This window comes from Mchenga conophoros, linkage group LG20 (assembly GCF_057382185.1).
Source record: "Mchenga conophoros isolate Kocher_MC1m ecotype Shallow Benthic linkage group LG20, M_conophoros_male_GT1.1, whole genome shotgun sequence".
NCBI lineage: Eukaryota > Metazoa > Chordata > Actinopteri > Cichliformes > Cichlidae > Mchenga > Mchenga conophoros.
The window spans coordinates 30235344-30255820 of record NC_140545.1 but is presented as its reverse complement, the minus strand read 5'-3'; the positions used below and the strand labels follow the sequence as shown (position 1 = coordinate 30255820).

General features: G+C 41.2%; 2 protein-coding genes across 4 annotated transcripts; both read right to left on the bottom strand.

Moving 5' to 3' along the window:
• Nucleotides 1-1736: 1736 nt before the first annotated feature.
• Nucleotides 1737-3258, bottom strand: LOC146551102 (P2Y purinoceptor 1-like). Its single transcript, XM_085259322.1, has one exon. The coding sequence runs from the start codon at nucleotides 3169-3171 to the stop codon at nucleotides 2212-2214; it is 960 nt and encodes a 319-aa protein (XP_085115448.1). The 5' UTR covers nucleotides 3172-3258; the 3' UTR covers nucleotides 1737-2211.
• Nucleotides 3259-6533: 3275 nt separating this feature from the next.
• ccn5 (cellular communication network factor 5) lies at nucleotides 6534-20103 on the bottom strand. Of its 3 annotated transcripts, none has more exons than XM_085260422.1 (6): nucleotides 20082-20103; nucleotides 13697-14409; nucleotides 12614-12830; nucleotides 11927-12175; nucleotides 8785-9026; nucleotides 6534-8018 (listed from the first exon to the last, which is right to left on the bottom strand). In XM_085260422.1, exons 2-6 carry the CDS (start codon nucleotides 13757-13759, stop codon nucleotides 7731-7733), a joined length of 1059 nt encoding a protein of 352 aa, XP_085116548.1. In that variant the 5' UTR covers nucleotides 13760-14409; nucleotides 20082-20103; the 3' UTR covers nucleotides 6534-7730. The 3 variants fall into 3 exon arrangements, with proteins under 3 accessions (XP_085116548.1, XP_085116546.1, XP_085116547.1); XM_085260420.1 differs by lacking the exon at nucleotides 20082-20103 and adding an exon at nucleotides 19889-20030; XM_085260421.1 differs by lacking the exon at nucleotides 20082-20103 and having other exon boundaries at nucleotides 13697-15180.
• Between the last annotated feature and the right edge of the window lie 374 nt (nucleotides 20104-20477).

Genomic DNA, 20477 nt, shown 5'->3' with positions numbered 1-20477 from the left:
TGGAGTAAATACTCGACCATCTCACACTTCTGTTTAATAGTTTTCTGTTTGACGTTTATTCAGCTGTGTGAAAACTATAACTATAACCAGCTATCGAGCTAGTCGGTAACAGACGTCTCAGAAAACGTCGAAGCACTTTTGCAAATATGTGATGTCTTAATAAATCGAACAGATATTTGAAGTTTACACAGCTACATTCTCACCTGAAAATATGCTAAAAGTGTATTTTGTGACCCAGAAACAGTAATAGGAGTAATATTGAAACTAAGTAGCTGCCGCCATTGTTAGAGACTGGAATTTGCTGGGCTGCGCTATGAATTCTGGGATAGGTTGGGCCACGAAGGACACACTCGACCCATCCGTCAAATTCAGGGAAATGAAGGACGCATTTGTCAGCCGCATTTGGAGGAATCTTTAAAATGGGACAGCCTTCGTCGCCTGGCTGTGACGTAATTGGCCTTCGAATGATGCGGCCTATGAATTGGGACATACCTTTTATCTACAAATGCATCTCAAAGCTGTCTGTGAAGGTTCTCCGTCATCGAGGTCATCGTAGTCTAAGGAGCATGGAAAAAAAAACATCTGGACTTCGTTAAATTGCTTGAGGACGTTTCACCTCTCATCCGAGAGACTTCTTCAGTTCTAGGGTCAAATACTGGACTGGGGCTCTGTGACTCTCCACCATTTGACCCTAGAACTGAATAAGCTTCTCGGATTAGAGGTGAAGCTAAACCAAGTGACAAGAAAAACTATGGAAACTACATGAAAACAAAAACATGAATGAATTCAAAGTAGAATAATAATTCTAACACAACTCAGAATGGAAGAACATTAATAGAAAGAATAGTAAAACTCAACCTACAATAATAATTAAAACTAAAGCTGTGGAATAATAATTAAAAGCAAACTGAAAACTTTCAATAACAACCTGAAATCACAAAATAACCCATCAAGACTCACAGGCAATGACATATTTAGGACTTATGTTAAATTATGTTTTAGGTCATAAATGGTTTTAATTGCAGCTACTGTTGTGTGCAAAATTGCAGAATCTCCATAATAAATTTGTCTAAAAGTCATAGTTTTATCAAGAGTGAGTCTTTTTGACTGGGAAAAACATAAACCTGCCACTTTTACTTATCCAAAATGTCTGATGAGGTTCCTTTGCTGGAATGGAGCATTTTCTTTATTCCAAACATGATGCTGCTAATTTAAAGCAAATGACCTGCTAATTACAATACATTTGAAAATATCTCGACTTTAATGACAAAGTATAAAGTAGTATTGCTTCTGATAACAACCTCAGAGGCTTTAAACCTTTAGGGGTGCATTTACTTTGCTATCTGTGGTAAACGAACGTCTGTGTAACGTATACACCCATGGTGAGAGCGGAAAAACTGCGCGATCACTTCTTAGAGAGGAAAATAAATATAGGTGTTACCATAATTTTACATGAGATATCCTGTGGCATTTTAGAATAGAATAGAATAGAATTCAACTTTATTGTCATTGGACATGTCACTAGTACGAGGTAACGAAATGCAGTCAGAGGATATCATAATCGACTACATTACGGTTCTTTCACAAAAACTCTTGTGTATTCTTGCAATCTTAAATTGTATTCTTGAATTGATTTACCACCTTTAAAAATATTTGCAAAGCTGATTTTCCTCAAATATTTGAAACATTTAATTCAATTGCTGGAAATGTGTTGTACATAAAAAACAAAAATGAGATCTAGACAAAACAGTTTATTTTACTGAAAAATAAATAAAAAGACAGAAAGCATCCACTATGCACTTACTATCAAAAATAAGGGAAATCTGAATAAAAATCATTTAATTATAGTTAGACAGCAGAACAACAATGAGGAGGCTTGAATTCAAATGCTCAAAGTATAGATATACAGTATATACAACATAATCAAAATTGACTTTCAGCGTGTGTACATACATGTGATATGCTGTTAACATTAACCTTCTATCAGCAGTGAAGCATGCAGCATCATATCCTGTTTGTTTTCACACATTCAAGCTGCAAACCTCCCATGCATGACACCATGCAACTACATCACAAATGCAATAACTCGTCTTTCAAGTATTTTTTAAGTATTATTTTTGCTTTTTAGTAAAAAGCAACATTTTTGTGTTTCTTACAAAAGTCTCAGATGAGTCTCAGATGAGGCGTACTCCTCATGTTCATCGGCACATTTCAAGTATCCGTGACTGAAGTTTGGTTAGAGGTGTACAGACTAGTGACAGCTTGGCGAGCTTGTTGGAGTAGCTGTCTGAGCTGAGAACAAATATCTTCACTTACATGCAGGTAAACTAGAGGATTGAGCGCACTGTTCAGACACACAAGGCCACGGCTTATCTGATGACCAATATAGACTCCATTAGACCATTTATGACATGTCCCCTTGATTACGCTTAGTCTTGACAAGAGGTTGAGATTTTTTAATATATGATAGGGGATGTAACAAACAGAGAACAGAAGAATCAAGATGAATAACAACTTTAAGCTTCTTTGTTTCAGTACTTCATCAATGTTATCATTGTGGCAGAGAACAGCAATCATATGTCCATAGCAGCTGAGGGTGATGAACAGGGGGATGCAAAATCCAGTGAGTGTCCGTCCCAAACTGTATTTCAGATAATCTTCAATGTACTTTTCAGAGGTGGTATCAAAACACTTCTTAGTATTGTTTATGGGTGATTTGGGGACGAACATGTCTGGAAGACTTTGAGCACTCACCAACAGCCAGACCATGACTGAGATAGCCACAGAATGAGTCACAGTTATTCTCCCCATCATCCTCATTGGATGGACAATAGCCAAGTACCTGTACACACTGATACAGGTGAGGAATCCAATGCTGCCGTATAAATTCAGGTTGAAGAAGAATCTTGTTGTCTTGCAAAAGGCTTCTCCAAAGATCCACTGATCACCCTTGAAGTAGTACACCATCAGAAAAGGGAGTGTGAGCAAATACAAAATGTCTGCAAGTCCAAGGTTGAAAACGAAAACAGAGACATTCCCCAGTTTCTCCCATTTCTGCAGCACTGACCTCAATCCCAGTCCGTTAGCCACCATGCCAGTGATGAATACTAAAATGTAGACAGGTGGCAGGAATTTTCCTGTAAAGTCAAAGCTGATGCAAGAGTTGTTCATCGTGTCCTTGATAGCAGTCGGTACAATTCCTCCTCCTCGATGAGTGAGCGCCTTCACTGCACAGATCAAAGCACACACACATTTATACACTTCCTGAGTTGCGTCTGTGGGCTATGAGATAACTGACTCACCTCTTTCACTGAAAACAGGAAAATGTAACCATGCAGGAGTGGCAGTTTTCACACGTTTATACACTCTGTTGTTTGCTCTCATCCTGACAAAGCCATATGAGAAGTGAAAAGTGAAATAAGTTCAGCTCTAGTTTTTAGCCTATGCTTCCACAGTCTGAATCTCTGGGTTTTCAACATTTATCTTATGCCTGTTCTACAGCGTGGTTCTGTCCTGCCTGTTTAGCAACAATGAGACTGCCTTGCAACAGAAAATGACCACACAATTAGCTTGTAAAAGCAGTTTCAAAACTTAAATTAACATACCAGAAAATCATTTGTGTGGATGTTACTCTAACACATACTGCCCATATTGATACTGTCCCAGCCTTACCCCAATGGTAGTGTGTTCCCCCAGTAGCACACTGCTCCCCCATCTCCTTTGGGACCTGTGCATAGCACTGTGGGCAGACTTACAAAACAGAGAGAGGTCCACAGTGTACCCACAGTATAGCATGCATTTCCATTCTGCCCTTTGTCTTTGACACAGATGGCAGCAGATCTGGTGCAGTGCTAGCCCAGGTGATACCCGGCGGGGAGAAAGTGGTGGCATACCATAGTCGGGTCTTCAACAAAGCTGAATGCTGCTATTGTGTCACAAGGCGGGAGCTGCTCGCAGTGGTATGTGCCATACACCACTTTAAGTACTACCTCGGGGGCCTCCACTTTACGGTCAGAACTGACCATGCTGCCTTGCAATGGCTCATGCAGCTAGCACGCTGGATTGAGAAGCTGCAGGCTTATGATTTTGAGGTTGTACACAGACCTGGGGCCCAGCACAAAAATGCAGATGCGCTTTCCCGCAGACCCTGTGCCCAAGACGGATGCCACTACTGTGAGAGGAAGGAAGCTCAGGAGGAGGACCAATTGGTGCCCGATGTAAAGTGTGCTGTGACAGGGGTAGAGGAACGGCCATCGCCTCTGTCAGTGCGCCCCAGGGCAGCTGTGGCTACAATGTAGCTTGCCATCGCCAGTGTGTGAATGTGTGTGTGAATGGGTGAATGACTGAATGTAGTGTGAAGCACTTTGGGGTCCTTAGGGACTAGAAAAGCGCTATACAAATGCAGGCCATTTACCATCTGGTCAGAGGCTGGTTGCTGTGGATGCAACAGAGTAGAGACATCAATAGGAGGAGGATGCTGACATCAAACCAGTGCTTGGGTGAACTGAGGAACAGCGACAACCCCATGTTGTCACGGGCCACAAAGGGACTCTGGTCCATGTTTAATGCCTTGTGGCGGTACAATGGAGTGCTGCAAAAGGGCTGGAAGGAACCAGCTACTGGCAAGATGAGGTGGCAGTTGGTGGTCCCGCGGGCCCTGCAGGAGATGGTGCTTCGCGCAGTGTATGGGGCCCCAGGGTCTGGCCACTTTGGTGTCACCAAAACACTCCGCCGCCTCCGGCAGGAATTCTATTGGGCCCAACATAGGCGGGATGTAGAGGAGTTTTGCCGCTGCTGCGACAGCTGTACAGCACAAAAGTGGCCTACAGCCAAATCCCATGCCCAACTGCAACAGTTTTCGGTAGGGTACCCTATGGAGAGGGTGGGGATGGACATTCAGGGTCCTTTTCCCCGCACAGAAAGGGGAAACCGCTGTATCCTCACAGCTATAGACTATTTCACAAAGTGGCCAGAGGCACACAGTTTACCTGACCAAGAGGCCAAGAAGATTGTGGATGCTCTGGTGGAGGGGATGTTCAGCAGATTTGGGGTGCCTGAAGTAATCCACACGGACCAGGGCAAGAACTTTGAGTCCCGTGTGTTTGCAGCCATGTGCGAGAAACTAGGCTCCCATAAGACCTGTACAACACCCCTCCACCCACAGAGTGATGGTCTCGTTGAGAGATTTAACCATACACTGGCAGAGCAACTGGCGCTAGTGACGGCTAAAGGGCAGGGATAGCTCAGTAGGTAAAGTGGTCGCCCCATGATCGGAAGGTCGGCGGTTCGAATCCACTTAACGGCTACCCTGAGGTACCCCTGAGCAAGGTATCGTCCCTACACACTGCTCCCCGGGCGCCTGCTTAGTGGGCTGCCCACTGCTTCACTGAGTGAATGGGTCAAATGCAGAGAAAAACAAGTAATTTCCCCATGGGGATCAATAAAGTATCCATTATTATTATTATTATTATTATTATTAAACATCAACGTGACTGGGACACTCATATTCCCCTGGTCCTCATGGCATATCATTCAAGACTCCACTTCGTGCTCCCCTGCCTCTTGATGTTGGCCAGGGAGATCCGGACTCCAGCGGAGATGATGATGGGCCGACCCCCCGATGCTGATGGGGATCAATCAGGTCCTGACTATGCGAGGAAGCTCCAGGATCGCATGGAGTCAGCTCATGACTTTGCTAGGAGGAAACTGATGAGTGCGGGGGTGCGGCAGAAGAGGAACTACGACGTCCATTCCAGAGGCCGACATTTTGACATCGGGGAACTGGTCTGGGTGTACAACCCCTATAGGAAAAAGGGTAGATGCCCTAAGCTGGACAGTGACTGGGTTGGACCCTGTAAGGTTCTGGAACGCCTGTGGGAAGTGGTGTATAGGGTACAACTGCCCCCAAGGGGACGGAGGGTCGCCCTGCACCGGGACAAACTGGCCCCCTATTGGGGCGCGGCCACTTCACTGGGATAATAGGGTGGGCCACGGACAGATCTGGACTCCACCCCTACAGACTCCACCACCATTGTGACACACAATGATGGTGGCCAGTCAATCAGATCAGCTACCAGTGACAGAGAGTCTGGAGGAGAGCATGTGTGTGGTTGGCTGAGAGTGTTTGGGGGGCGGGTGTTAGAGAATGTTGTTGTGGGTGTGTGCGGAAAAAAGGAGCGAGAGTCAGGGGGGGTTGTTTTGATTCTGGAGACTGCATTTTTCCCTGTCGTTTTGTTGTTGGCTACAGCCCACAGTAGCCTTTGTTACTATTCTTAATAAACACCGGTAACCGGAACACCGATCGTGTCTGTCTTCTGTCGGAGGGACGCTACAAGATAATTGGACTTTTAATAGAGATCACGTTCACTTTTTTCATTTCAGAATGTATCTTTATATTCAGCTGCTCATGAACCCACAACATCCTTATATCCACCACTGTAGCTTTCTAAGCATACTAGGTATTTTTAAGTGAGACTGAAAAAAACCCTTAAAGGAACAATAAAGAAATATAACACATTAAGCCAGTATCATAATAAGAGTTATTAAAAGTTAAATTTATCCACAAAGCTGCAAAAGGATTTTCTTGTTGATTTTAGTGTGTATATTGGTGTGCTACAAGCAAGTTTTAACAGCTCATCAGCAGCAGAAAGTCATGACAGATGAAGTGACATAATTAAAAGCTACAGTTTGAACAATGTAACTATTTATACAAACATAATAACCACAAAAAGCACAAAATCCAGTGGGAGTAAAAATACAGGGCATACTTTAAAAAAATCACTGTACACGAGACACCTCTTTACAGTTATTTACATCAGAATAATAAATGAAAGTGCAATGTAATCCCATTATGCCACACACACACACACACACACACACACACAAAGTTCAAAAGTTAAAAGCTGCATTGCTCACGTCAGAGAATATCTAGAAATTGTCATTACAAAAGTTGTAATCGTTCTGTGGGTTATGTCTTTAACAAATACATATTTCTACATCACTGAAAGTTGAATTTATAGACACAAGTTACAAGTTAGAAATAAAAAAATCAGTCTTTAAAAGTATGTTCATGACCAGTTGACATCATGGTCAACTGTCTTTAAGTTATAATATAGATTTTAGGTGACATGCTTCTCTTTTTACAGGCCAGATTTCAACAATATTGGATGAGTTTAATTTGATCCATTTTCCCAAAACTGAATTATAGTATATCTACGTAGTGTTTAACTTTAGCCTAAAGATTTGGGAAAAGTCAAGATGTTTTCAGTGATTTTAAAATATTGCTTTTGATATCCAAGGCGAAACATTATTGGGAATCACTGTACTGAACAATTCTGGGAGGAAAAAAGAAACCAAATCAGTGCACATCTGAAAGTTATTTGTAAAAGTATTTCTAGAACTTACTTTGTGAGTTATACATGTATATTACAGTCCCTAGCTCTCCTACATTTATGTTTCTTTTCTCCCTTTCTTGTAAAACACGTCTACTTGTTTTCTATTGACTCTCAGATGAAGTCACAAACTGGCAGAATGATGCTTTCCAGAAGTTGTGAGCTGTAAATAAGTGCAGACATATTCATCCAAAATCACAGTTTTCTAAAATAATAATATTCTCTTTCAGTGTCCATTTGTTGTTTACGTCAATCCACCTGGGGATACTTTTATTGTGAAGCCATTGAAACATTCACTGAAGTCTATAGTTTTAGTGAGTCCGTGCTCTTACACACTGATCAGGGTCTGTATCCCCACAGAGCGGGATTTGTAAAAGGTGCATAGGGGCAGTTATTATGACAGGCGCATGACTGGATCATCATTACAGCTCGTTGCAGCAGTCTGCCAGTGGGACATCGGAAGGTCACCTCAGCAGTGCTGGTTTGGTAAGGTGTGCAGCATCGCGAGTCAGTGCACTGACCACAGTAACGGACTCGGTAGGCATGAGTGCTGTAGCAGCCCTGGTGAACTAGCCGAATGGGTCCCGGTGACGTGTAGCTGGCCTTGCAATTTCCTTTCTGTCCCCACTGAAACAACAGTGAGAAGAAGAAAAATCAGGTAATCAGTGTAATGATTCAGTAAGGCTAAAGATTCAAGATGTTTAGGTAGACTTCATGACAATATGCATTTTTTAATATATTTTATCTGCACATCAGTAACATAGGCCTACAAAACCTCTAAAAAATCTCTAGAGCCTCAAAGCCTCTAAAAATAATTGATGGTAAAAACAGTGGTTAAAAAAAAAGGTCAGTGAAAGGTTGTAGTTCAGTTAGTTAACGAGTATAAACATTGACTGCAGATTTACAGGAAGGCCGACTCCACTCTGCTGCACGAAAGTGGGACCCACAGTTTTTCAGTGACTAGTGGGAACTACTTTATAAAGTCCCTTTTAGTACTTTTAACACTGAAATGTTTAATTTTTTTTTAATGTAGTCTGGGTTTAGAGGAACCCCTCCCCCATCTGATTGATGAAATCTGTTTCAGTATCATTCTGTGTCAAAAGGCAGACGAGAGAAACGAAACAAAAAGTAGAATTGTTCTGTCACAGCTTCATTGTGGTGTCTAACTAGACAGATTCTTATCATTGTTTTCGTAGTTGCCTTAAAATGTCTTTTTACCTTTTGTGATATTGTGTTAAAAATGATGACATGTCTCTGCATACTTTGTGTGACCCGGTGAACTTTCTCGTTACAGTTTTGAAAGAAGCTATACGTGAAACTGAAATCAAAGGTAAAACCTGACAGTACGTGTAAATGTACACATTTACAGGATGTGGGTTTTGTTAGCGCTCACCATGGGCTTCCTTGGGGCCGGCTGGAAAGTGTGGCAAGGTCGCACCTTACACAGGCGAGTTTCTATTTCCAGTTTGCATGCAGGATTCTGGTTAGAAACCCGTGTGGAGACCCCCGCCCCACAGCTCTGGGAACAGGCACTCCACTGGGTGCTCTGCTCTACACAAGAGGAGGCAGGCGAAAACTTGTTGTTTTGAAGGTGATGCCTCTGCAAAGATGGCCATAACTGATCCGGTTTCATTGCTGGGTGGGGAGGGAAACCAAACAAACCAATGAGTACAATAAGAGGAAAATTCATGTCCAACGTTCATGTTGCGTTAAGTAGACAAATGTGATTCTAGTCTTTGTGAAAATTTAGCACTTATTAAACTTCTTATTAATTAATCAATAAATGTATTTATCTATTCATTTACTTTAATAAAGCTTATTACCTGTTTTCTTAGCATATAAACTATATAAAGTATTGCAATTATCTATGCATAGTGTGTTACACCCACTACTCCAACACCATTGTGAAGTTTGCTGACGACACAGTGGTGTTGGGTGCCATCTCCAACAACGATGAGGCGGCCTACACGGACGAAGTGAAGAATCTGGCATCATGGTGCCAGGACAACCATCTCCAGCTGAACATTGGCAAGACCAAGGAGCTGGTGATGGACTTCAGAAGGAGTCAGCACAGAGACTACAAGCCCATTATCATCAATGGAGCTCCAGTGGAGAGGGTGCAGTCCTTCAAGTATCTTGGTGTCCACATCTCCTCAGACCTGACATGGTCTGCCCACATTCAGGTCCAGACCAAAAAGGCTAGGCAGCGCCTGTACCACCTACGACAACTGAGGAAGTTCAGGGTCTCTCCAAAGATCCTCAGGATTTTCTATACAGGCGCTGTGGAGAGCATCCTCACACAGGACATGACATCGTGGTTTGGGAACAGCTGTGTGAAGGACCAAAAAGCTCTCCAGAGAGTGATCCGCACAGCAGAACGCTGCTGCAGGATTGCTCTCCCCCCGCTTCAGGACACCTACACCAGGAGATGCCGGACTAGAGCAGCGCAGATACTGAAGGACCCGTCCCATCCTGGCAACAAACTGTTCCAACTTCTGCAATCTGGTAGAAGGTTCCGCATCATCCGGGCAAGGACAGAGAGACTCAAGAGGAGCTTCTTCTACACAGATGCCGTTCTTCATGTGCCCTGATGGGCTGTTTTTATTTTAATCTGGGCAACTTTTTTTTTTCATTTATAGTAAGTGTATTATAATGAGCAGCTTTTTCCTTTACGGTAGTCAATTATCACATGATACTGCTCAGCCAATCAAATCATTTAGCACGGGGAAAACAGCTTACTGAGTAGACGTGATGCAGAACAGGAAACTGAGAGTAGAAGGGGTAAAGCTGAGATGATTTATATGTAGAAGCTAAGAAGAAAAAACAGAAGGGGGGACTCAAACTACACCTTTCATTATTTTTAAATCAGTTTATTTGAAGACAACTTTATCAAAAGCTCTTTCTCATTATTGAATGCAAACCTTATTATGCTTGGAATTAGCAAAGAACTTTTTAGTATTATATTATTATTAGAATAAGATAATAGTAAAGATTGTTGAAATACTGTTGAATTGTATTTTCTTTTGTGTGACAGTTCCTGACTATATACTGGCATCGATACAACTGTGTACTGCATACTTCAAAATATATTGCATTTACTTAGAGTGTGGGACTTTATGATGTTGTGGACCCTTGTTTGAGGAAATTTTCTCAGTGGACCTCCTTAAATTTCAATTGAATATCCCTGCTCTTGCTGAAGTGATTAATCACTGTGGGATCCTGCTTTGAGGTGGCCTATTGCTAACTACCTGAGCTGCTGAGCTACACAAATACTGGAAATGCATCAAACCTTTAGATCAAATTCTAAATGCACCAAAACTAAAACAACAACAATCTGAGACTGCATCATTTCATCAATGCTGACGATTCCCTACCTACCATACAGGAATTTAGTCCTGAAACCAGGATATCTAGATGCAAATGAGTTTGGCATATTTTAGGGAAAATGAAAACCATCTCTCTAAGTTTTTATTTAAATTTGTGTCAAATCTTGCCAACTGCAATAATCCTTCCAACTCTAAAAGTTACTTTTAAGTTGGGCAAATCCCCACGTTTGCCAAAACGTTCATGGAGATCTTTTCATAACTTCTGAATAATCACACTACCAAACAAACAACTACCAGTGCGGAACTGTTCACAATCTAAGCAGCTGACTCCTCTCATTACCTCAGCACTTACATATTTATGGTGATCAGCCTGCTTATATAGCTTCCTCTTAATCCAGCTTCCCAACAGAGTTTGAAAACCTTTATTTTAAAGTAAAGTAAAATGGATCCTGTTTGGACTTTTTCACCTCTCTGGTTCTTTTTTTTTGCTCACATCAAATTTTAAAGCTACATTTAGTGCATTTTTGTGCAAATAAAAGCCACAGAACTAACACATAGAAGTCATAATAACCGGCTAACTTTCAACGATGACACAGTAGGTTTTGTATCGAAGCACAAAATGTTCCTTTGCTGTTCTCATAACTTAGTTTGAGTCAGACAGTGTTTGGAATTCCAGATGTTTTCAGACTGGCTTCATTTCCCCAACACCCATCTCATGTGCTCACACACTCCCCCTTTAATGAAGTAATGAGGTCTTGACATGGCTTCATATATTTAATTGTCACACAGCTTTGGTTGTTGTTATGAAACTGAGAAGCATGGTGACTGAGGGGAAAAAGGATGTTTTCACCCACAAAAATGTGGTTTATATTTGGATTTGGGGAGTTTTCCTTTGGCTTGACACACCCCGTTTAATGCACAAATACTCCAGTAAAAACTTCCAGACATGACCGCCGGTAACAGAGCTCATAAAAAGGAATGAAGGATTATATTACATATGGATTGATCATCAGTGAGGAGCAACTAAGACTCATACGCTACATGAACATACGTTTGGCACTAGAATCCAGACACTGGAAAATATGTTGTAGACATCCAGCTCTGATGTCAGGAAAATTTAAAGGAATCATTAAACATGTCAGGCTAGCTCTTTTCCCCACCTGTAAAACATCAAAATACATCTGTATCAGAGAGTCATGCATCCATTACCTGTAATTGCATCCTGAATGACCGTGTTTTCAAGGTTTTCACACACCCATTCCTTGCAGCATTTCCCAGGTAGTCGGATGTATTGTGGGTTGGGACAGTCTGGAGTGGGAAGACGAGCATTCAGTGGACAAGCTGGCACGCAGGTCACCCCGCCCCCCCTGCAGCGGCAGTAAGTGTCACAGGAGGGCTGGAACGACTGCCCCTCCTGGTAAAAGATCCCACTGACCTCACAGCCCAGATCCTTCTGACCTGTTAGAAACACAGACGTTGTCTTTGCTTATCCATTGATGTGGAAACTTAATCAGGAAATGGACAGATTAAGTTAGGTGGAAGAAGCAGAAGAAAACAAGAGAGAGGTGAGGACACAGGAGCTGCTGTCCCTGCAAGTGCTTGCATCACTTTATGGAAAAGCAAGTCTCTTCAGTGAGACACTGTTAAGTTGTTTTTCATTTGGAGTGTTGTCTCTGCAATTTATCATGCTCATGGGTAATTATTACAGGAAATGTGTCAAGAGCAGTCCTGAATCCACTCAGCTAAGCAGACTCTAACATTAAGTGTCAGTCTGTGTGTCCCAGTCATGCAAACTGGCTGAGGCTCTATCTACTCCCTCCCTATGTGTCCTCCACCCTTATAGCCTACCCACACAGACATGGGCCTGGTTGTTTGCTTGTTAGAAGTGACACTCACTGACACACTCCCCAGGTAACCCAGGGAAGCTGGCGCTGTAGTCGCACTGAAGCCCTCGCAGGTTGTCACAGGGAAACATCTCAGTACAGGACTCGCCTAGTTGCCGGGCACACACCTGGCAACACCGGCAGCCATCCAGCACCAGGGGTACTCCTGTGGGGCACTGAGGGACAGGATTGGGGCAAAGGCATGGCCTGTCACACAACTGGCACAGCACCTGGAGGAGCAAGAAAAATAAGTTAGAAGGTATGACAATACGACAAAACCTGAAAAGATGAGAGAAAATCATCATAAATCAGTCTTCTGATGTTATGATCATTCCAGTACCAAAATTATTACTCTCATTCCTTAAGAAAAGAAGCAAAGAAAATATTATAAGCATTCTCAGAAGCTGAATCGGTATCCAACGCAATAAAGCACTGCTTCCAATTACATGTGTCTGAAGGAGCCAAAACACAGGCGAGGTCTGGCCAAGTCCACTTTCACTTTACAAGAGAAGCCTTCAAGGTTTTACAACAAAGTTACTGTAAAGAAATGCAGTCAACAACTTTTCAAATACATAACTGCAAAAAAACACAGGTGGGACTTCTTATTCATATTTTACATCATATTCAAGGGAAAAAATGTAGTCCCCCCTTTTATGTTGTAAGAGTTTTCTGTCTGTATTTGTGATGTTACCATAACACTGAATGTCTACTGGTTTCTAACAGTCGGCTACACAAAACGAGGAGGTTGATGACAAGTAAAGTGTGATTTCACTTCAATTTCTGGCATTTGATCAACCAAAAAAAGACATTAACAACTAGGTAAAAATAAAAATATTAACAACAGTCTTGCTTGTCTAATACATCACCTTTTCTTGATGGATGACTTTAATCATCTCATCTTTATTTCAAATCATTGTAATAAAATCAAGGCAAATGTCGTCTTTCTTTCAGAAAACATTAACAAATACTTTAAAAAGGAAATGTGTTGATCAATGAAGGAAGAAAACAAACAATTCAGCATTACATACCTACAATACTCTCTGATAAAAGTCTCATTCAGAATCGATTACTGTAAATAAGCTGGAGGAGGCCTCACCTGTGTAGTCACACACAGCAGTACAGCCAAAGCAATCACACAGTCACACAGTTGTCGGTCCATGGGGGCTTGTGTTGCTGATGGAGCTCGGTCTGTCTCAGTGAACTGTGTGACGGTGTGGTGTGACCAGTGCAGCTGTTTGCTAACTGCTCCTTCTTGCACCGCCTGACATTTATAAAGTCTGGACGCTGATGTCACGGGCTGACTACTGTGTAAACAGCAACTGGACTAGTATCAGATGTTTTACATTCCTCCTCCCTGCTGCCCATTTCCACTTCCATACACACACTCTTTTTCCTCTCCTCCCTCTCTTTCCAGTCTTGCGGGGTTCTAAGTTTGCACAGCTTCACATAAGCTAAGGAGAGAAAAATACATTAGCAAGGTTGTCAACAAGTCAAACAACTTCCAGGGCTTTTGTGGTAACAATTCTGATTTAAGTGGAGAAGAATTTATGTAGCTTATGTTTACATAATCTGCTGGTCAGTCAGATATAGTTCATCTTTTCACAGAATGAATATAGAGCAGATATTTTCACGGTTTTTCATACCCAGATCCCTCAAATGCTTGTGAAGCCCAAATATGTTGAGTAGTCAGACTTAAAAGAGACTTAATCCTTCTCTTAGCTGTGGTTTCCATGGTGTAAAGGTGGCATGTCTGAGGTTTGCATGAATTTGAATCATTGTGATCTCTTGTGAGAGAAAATGAATGGGAACCTGAAGGCAAAAAGCAGAAAGAAAAGTGGCAGATGAGACAAATTCAGTTTAGCTTGAATACGAAGTACATGAAGTACTAACCAGGAATTTGAAACGTGAGGCTTATTTGAAATCACTATGATGGTGTTGTTCTTAAACATCATAATTAACGTCAGGACAGGACCATCACTGCAAGCATGTTAATGTGATGTAATACCTTTGTGACCTGTGGAAAAACGTTTTGGCAGAAACACTTTAAATCCAAAAACCTTTCTGATGTCTATTGAGGTGATATAAAGAGCAACAAAAAGTTAGTGTAAGAGTCAGAATGTGGTGGATAAACAATTCCATTTCATTTGGGAAACTGGACAAAAAGGTCAGCGGTGATTTTTGTTGACTTCCTCTTTTTCAATATTATTTTCATTTTCAGTTGCAGTTTCGTTATGTTCAAGCAAACAAAGCCCAGAAGTTTGAACTAAAATAAACATTTTAACAAATCCCAAATGTGTTGGAAAGTCAACTTCACGCTCACTCACACCCAACACAGTTTCAAAAAGTTTTAAGACTAGTTTTAGATGAAGTATTTTTCATCATTTACAAAGCTGTGACATCACAACAACCATTTGGTCAAATTCACCTGTGAGACTTGAGCAGTTTTAAGTCTTATGTTCCAGGAATGACACCAACATGGTCATAACAGACTGTAACAAATGAATGAATATGGAATTGCAAAAACAACCAAAACAAAACTGCAGTGAGCCAATATTCAGAAATACCCATTTTAGAAAACACAGCCTCTCAGCAGAAATAAATATGTTTACAGCCTAACACAAAAAGTCACTTTGCATTTTAGCTGCACAGCTCAGGTCGAGTGGTTTAGAGATAAAGAAGAGTTGCTTTGGACATATGCAGAGGATGGACACTGGATGCACTAGGCCAGGGATCTCGAACTCCAGGTCTTGAGGGCCGGTGTCCTGCAGGTTTTAGATCTCACCCTAGGTCAACACACCTGAATCAAATGATTTGTTCATTACCAGGCCTCTGGAGAACTTCAAGACATGTTGAGGAGGTCACTTAGCTATTTAAATCAGCTGTGTTGGATCAAGGACTTCAGGACACTGGCCCTCGAGGCCTGGAGTTTGTGACCCCTGCACCAGGCAAAGGATGTTGACTACAGAGCTGTTAAGCAGGAGGAAAAGAGGAAGACCCCAAAGAAGGTTTATAAAATTCAGGAGGCTATGCAGAGGGTTAGATAGAGCTGGAGGCAGATGATCCATCATGGTGACCTCTAAAGTGAAGCTGTATCACAGGGTAAGCCCTTTATCACCCTTGCTAACTCTAAACCAGGGGTGGGCAACTCCAGGTCTTGAGGGCCGGTGTCCCTGGAGGTTTTAGATGTGTCCTTGAACCAACACAGCTGATTTAAATGGCTAAATGACCTCCTCAACATGCCCTGAAGTTCTCCGGAGGCCTGGTAACGAACTAATCATGTGATTCAGGTGTGTTGACCCAAGGTGAGATCTAAAACCTGCAGGACACCGGCCCTCGAGGCCTGGAATTGCCCACCCCTGCTCTAAACGGTACTATCCTTCACAAAATAAACATCAACATTTCTGATAAGACTTAGACCATGAACTCATTAGGAACCTTTCAGATATCTGTACAACAAGATTTTATTTTGAAACTGGAAGTTTTGCCCCTGTCAACCATTAGAAAGAATCCAGTTTTAAGACACTTCCCCATTAATTAGGGCTATAACTCGTGTTACAATTCACTCTGAGAGGACATGAGCAAGCAAAACCACCAAGTTACTGGTTAGACATGATTCATAACCACAATCGTTACATCATGATGGCAGTAAAATCAGCAGATTACCAAAACAATTAAAAAACTGTTTAGTAACCAAGTTGGTTTCAGTTTTATTTCTCCAATCCTTCATGCCAGTGTGGTGATATTTCCCTGGGTAAGCAGGAGCTTTGACCTGTTTCTACAGCAACGTTAAGAACATATCTCACAAAAGTGACATTAAATTAAAAAAACATTTTTTACCACTATTATATACACAAATTATAACAATTATTCGTGTTGTGGCCACATTTGTAAAAAAAATATAGCAAAAAGATTGCAGACAGTCATCAATTGAAAGTAATTCATCATTATAAAAGAATTCAGTCTAAGGTAAACTAGGAACAGATGACTAAGATTCAACAGTACCCATTTCTCACATGCCTGGACGGTTATGCTAGATGAAAATCAGTGATTCATCAGGAAGAAATCACTATGTGTGCTTAATTTTCATTTGGATGTTGAAATGTTAAGTCTGAATCAAGAAGTTTTGTTTTGATTCTAGAAATAAATATAATTTGTTTTTATAGCACTGTTACACAAAATATAACAACAACACAGTCAAAGCCACAGCGTCCCTTGACCTAAACAAAAATACTCAAGCCATTGACTTAAATAGAAAGCAAGCCTTTCATTAGAAAACAATTCAGTCAGAGGAACACTAGGAATAGATTCCTAAGTTTCAACATCAGCTTTTTCTCACATTATATGGGTGGGCAAGAAAGACATCCAGTCATAACTTATAAATAAAAGGAGACAGACATAAAGATAGAGAAGAGGAAAGAATGTGTGTAGCTTACAGGTGGACTCCAGGTGGCCTGCCAGTATGAACATACTGCTGGGGCTCAAACTGAGCTTTCTCTGAAACTATGCTTTCCTGGCCGCTACCATGTGCTTTCCATGCCCTCCAGAAATGACCGAACCTGGAAGGATTGCATTGTAATAGCTGCTAGCCCCACTGTAACATGCAGCAAGTTTAAGCAACTAAAGCCATAAACATATGTATAAAAAGTAGAGGAAAAATATGAGGTTTAAGCTGAATATGGGCAGCAAGTTCACAGACTGTCCGTCAAGCTTCATTATTCTTGTTCTTTGATCAAACATGTATGAAAGGGATGTAGTCAGCCAGTATCAGACACAGTGAAATCATATCTGCCAATTTAAACTGAGACTAGCAAAAAAGCCTCAACACATTTTTCCAAAGCCTACAGATGTTGGAAATGTCCCAGACAGTGAAGTATCACTCTCAATCGCAGTGAACTCCTTTGAAGAAACCCCCAAATCCAAATCCTGCACAATAACCCCCATTCAGTTTGGGCGAATATTGTTTTGGTATGTGACGGTATGCAGGAAAGTCTTTTGGATTCCTTGTTGATTTATGAATGCAAAACCTACAGGGCAAAGTAATGAAAATATTATTTGTCCTATAAATGTTACTAAAGAATTCATTGATCTGTGTGCTGAAAGAAAGCCCGGTCACTCTACCAAATCTGTCACTGTGAACCAGAAATGTCTAACACATGTTCAGGGAGAGTTGTCCAACAACCCCAAAATTCCTCAGCGTGCAAGTAATACAAAATACAAGGCAGGTTTAGTCTGTGGTGCAGATACTCTGTGCTGATACTCTGACATTGTAAAGTTCTTTAATCATATTTACACATGTGAAAATCAAATGGGCATGATTTGTCTGAAATCAGACAGTACCCTGCACTCATTAAGGTTAAAAAGCGCTTCCACATTATTGTCTGTGAAGGTTCTCAGTCATCCAGGTCATCGTAGTCAAAAGAGCTTGCAAAGAAGAAGAAGCTTCTCGGATGAGAGGTGAAACTTCTTCAAGTAACTTAAAGATGTCCAGACGCTTTTCTTTGCAAGCTCCTTTGCCTTCCACATTATTTTTTTTTTATTCTTACTTGAAAATTAATCAATTTAAATATCTGATTGGCAGCTGAATATTGTTTTTCCATGTAGACGACACATCACAGAACCTGTTACACGTGTTTATTCCCATTAAATAACTAAATTAACAGCTCAGAAAACGTGTGGTGGAAACGGTTTGTTTGCTCTCTGAACAAATGTATGATTTGTTTTGTTTCTTATTTATGAAAATGAACAACTTTAAAACACAGCATTCAGCATCAGGAAATATAATAACATGTGTATATGTTAATATCACATTTTAATGTGTATGTAAATAAACTGCACACTGAATTTGTTCTTCTTCCAAAAATAAGTTTTTGTAGCATCAACAGTTGACCGAGACAATATTTAGCTCTGCCAGTTTGTGGGTTTGGGTGGTGCCAACTAGCTGCCTGTGGCTGATTTAAGTGTCTCAGAATAAACATGGTTTGTGCTGTAAAAGCCCTGAATAATACTAAAATCTTCTCCCAGAACAACATTTGTCACGTATTCAATGAAATGCAGAGCACTTCAATTGGTGTCTAAGGTTTTGGCTCTTAGAGTCACTGAAAGTTTGCACTGGCAGGTTTGTCTCTGCCACATCTGCAGGTACTCTTTGAACAAGGTGGGCAAATCAGCCTTGAGTGCTGGAACTTCCACAAATAGCAAAAACATCCGACTTGCTGTCTAGTCATAGTTGACTTTACTAAGCTATACTGAGTCATTATTCCAGGATCGCCACCACACCCTGCAGAGGTCACAGACTGAGCAGTCCTCCATCCAAAACAAAATAAAACCTCAAACTGCCTTTTCTGTTATGTCTGATTCCTTCGGCTCTGGTGCACCTCCCCTTAGATTGTCAATAACACCGTCTTTCAGTGATGCTGAAAAACTTCTGAACACATTTCTAATTTACTGAATGAAAACTCAAGGATGCAGAGCAGGGGCTCATGAAAAATACAGTTGTCAAAAACATCTTTCTAATATGTTTGTTCAGAAGATGCTGGATGATTTCAGCAAATGCCTTTTTTTCTGGTGTATGGTTCATTAATAGTTTTTTAGGTGGCTATTACCTGTCTTGCTCTCTTTCTATCACATAAACTATGGATGAATGAAATACACAGTCCTGATTTCTTTCCTAGTTGTACGACCACATAAGTTGTTCCCACCAGCCACGACTGCCTAACTGGTACAAATCTCAGAAGCAGCCAAAAAGTGCAGCTTAAAAAAATACTTTCATAAACTTTTCAATACGAAGAAAACAGACAAGATGAAGGGGTGAACATTTAAGCAGATGTAAAACGTTCCCAAATATTTATTGAAGTGAAGCACAATAAAAGTGCTTTCAGCCCTCAAGTCCATGTGTTTCCTCTGAAATACCTTCTGCAGAGGAAGTGCCACAGGTGCAGTGCACAGCTATTACATGATGTAATGTACAACTTAGATTGAATAAAGAGGTCTACATCTATCCAAAATAAACAACTGAGACATGATTTAATTCTGCCAAGACACTTAGCCAGACACTAAATAGAGTAATTACCAAAGTTCCACACACCAGTATCTAAAAATGTCCTAAGACAGAACTGAAAACCACAAAATGAAAACCATACCAGTGAGAAAGAATTTTGATGTATGATTTAACATGATAATATGATAAATTCAGTCCAGATGTCAGGAGGCACCGTAGGACACAGACGCACACTTATAGTCAGTACTCTTCCAACATGAATTGCTCTGCTGGTTTTGCTTAAAATTATACCTGAATTCCAGGCATTCCAGCACAATGTGTGAAAGTCGAACAGAGTTGCCACAGGAACGCTCGTAGCAGGCGATAAGGACATCGTCAGGTCCTAAGGTCACTTCCTGACGTACACGGGGCCGAGGTCACTGCCGTGTCCACTGCGGAAAAAGAAAAGCACCGCTCGTCTAGACACACATCCACACCCACTCACCATGACTGCTTCACTGCGTGGGTAGAGGTGGAAACAACTGTCTGTGCAATGACAAATCACAGCTCTGCACAGCTCCATGTGTCAGTTCCTCGTGAAATTATAATGGTCCATGTTAAGTAATATAATGGCAGGAATCACGTGTAGACTCAGGGCTATCCCTACTCTGGAAAAAATGGTGGCCAGATCACCATTTTTTCCAGAGGGAAATATTTCTACTATTGGATGGATTTCTGTTACGTTTCTGCACATGTTCAAGATTTTATTGAATTCACCCATGCAGTTTTACTCATATATCCAAACATTTGCCAGGTACATTTTTCAGGATCCTGAATTTTTCTGTAATAAGACCATAAGACTGACCCTAAATTAAACAAGCAGTATGCCCTTACAGCTCAC

What these genes read in the sequence shown, in the direction of transcription:
- ccn5 (XM_085260422.1), bottom strand. Translation starts at nt 13,759, where the DNA reads ATGGACCGACAACTGTGTGACTGTGTGATTGCTTTGGCTGTACTGCTG. An exon ending in TGCTGTGTGTGACTACACAG is followed by an intron (nt 12,831 to 13,696) that starts GTGAGGCCTCCT and finishes TTGCTCCTCCAG; the next exon opens with GTGCTGTGCCAGTTGTGTGA. An exon ending in CATTCAGGATGCAATTACAG is followed by an intron (nt 9,027 to 11,926) that starts GTAATGGATGCA and finishes CTCCCCACCCAG; the next exon opens with CAATGAAACCGGATCAGTTA.
- LOC146551102 (XM_085259322.1), bottom strand. Translation starts at nt 3,171, where the DNA reads ATGAACAACTCTTGCATCAGCTTTGACTTTACAGGAAAATTCCTGCCA.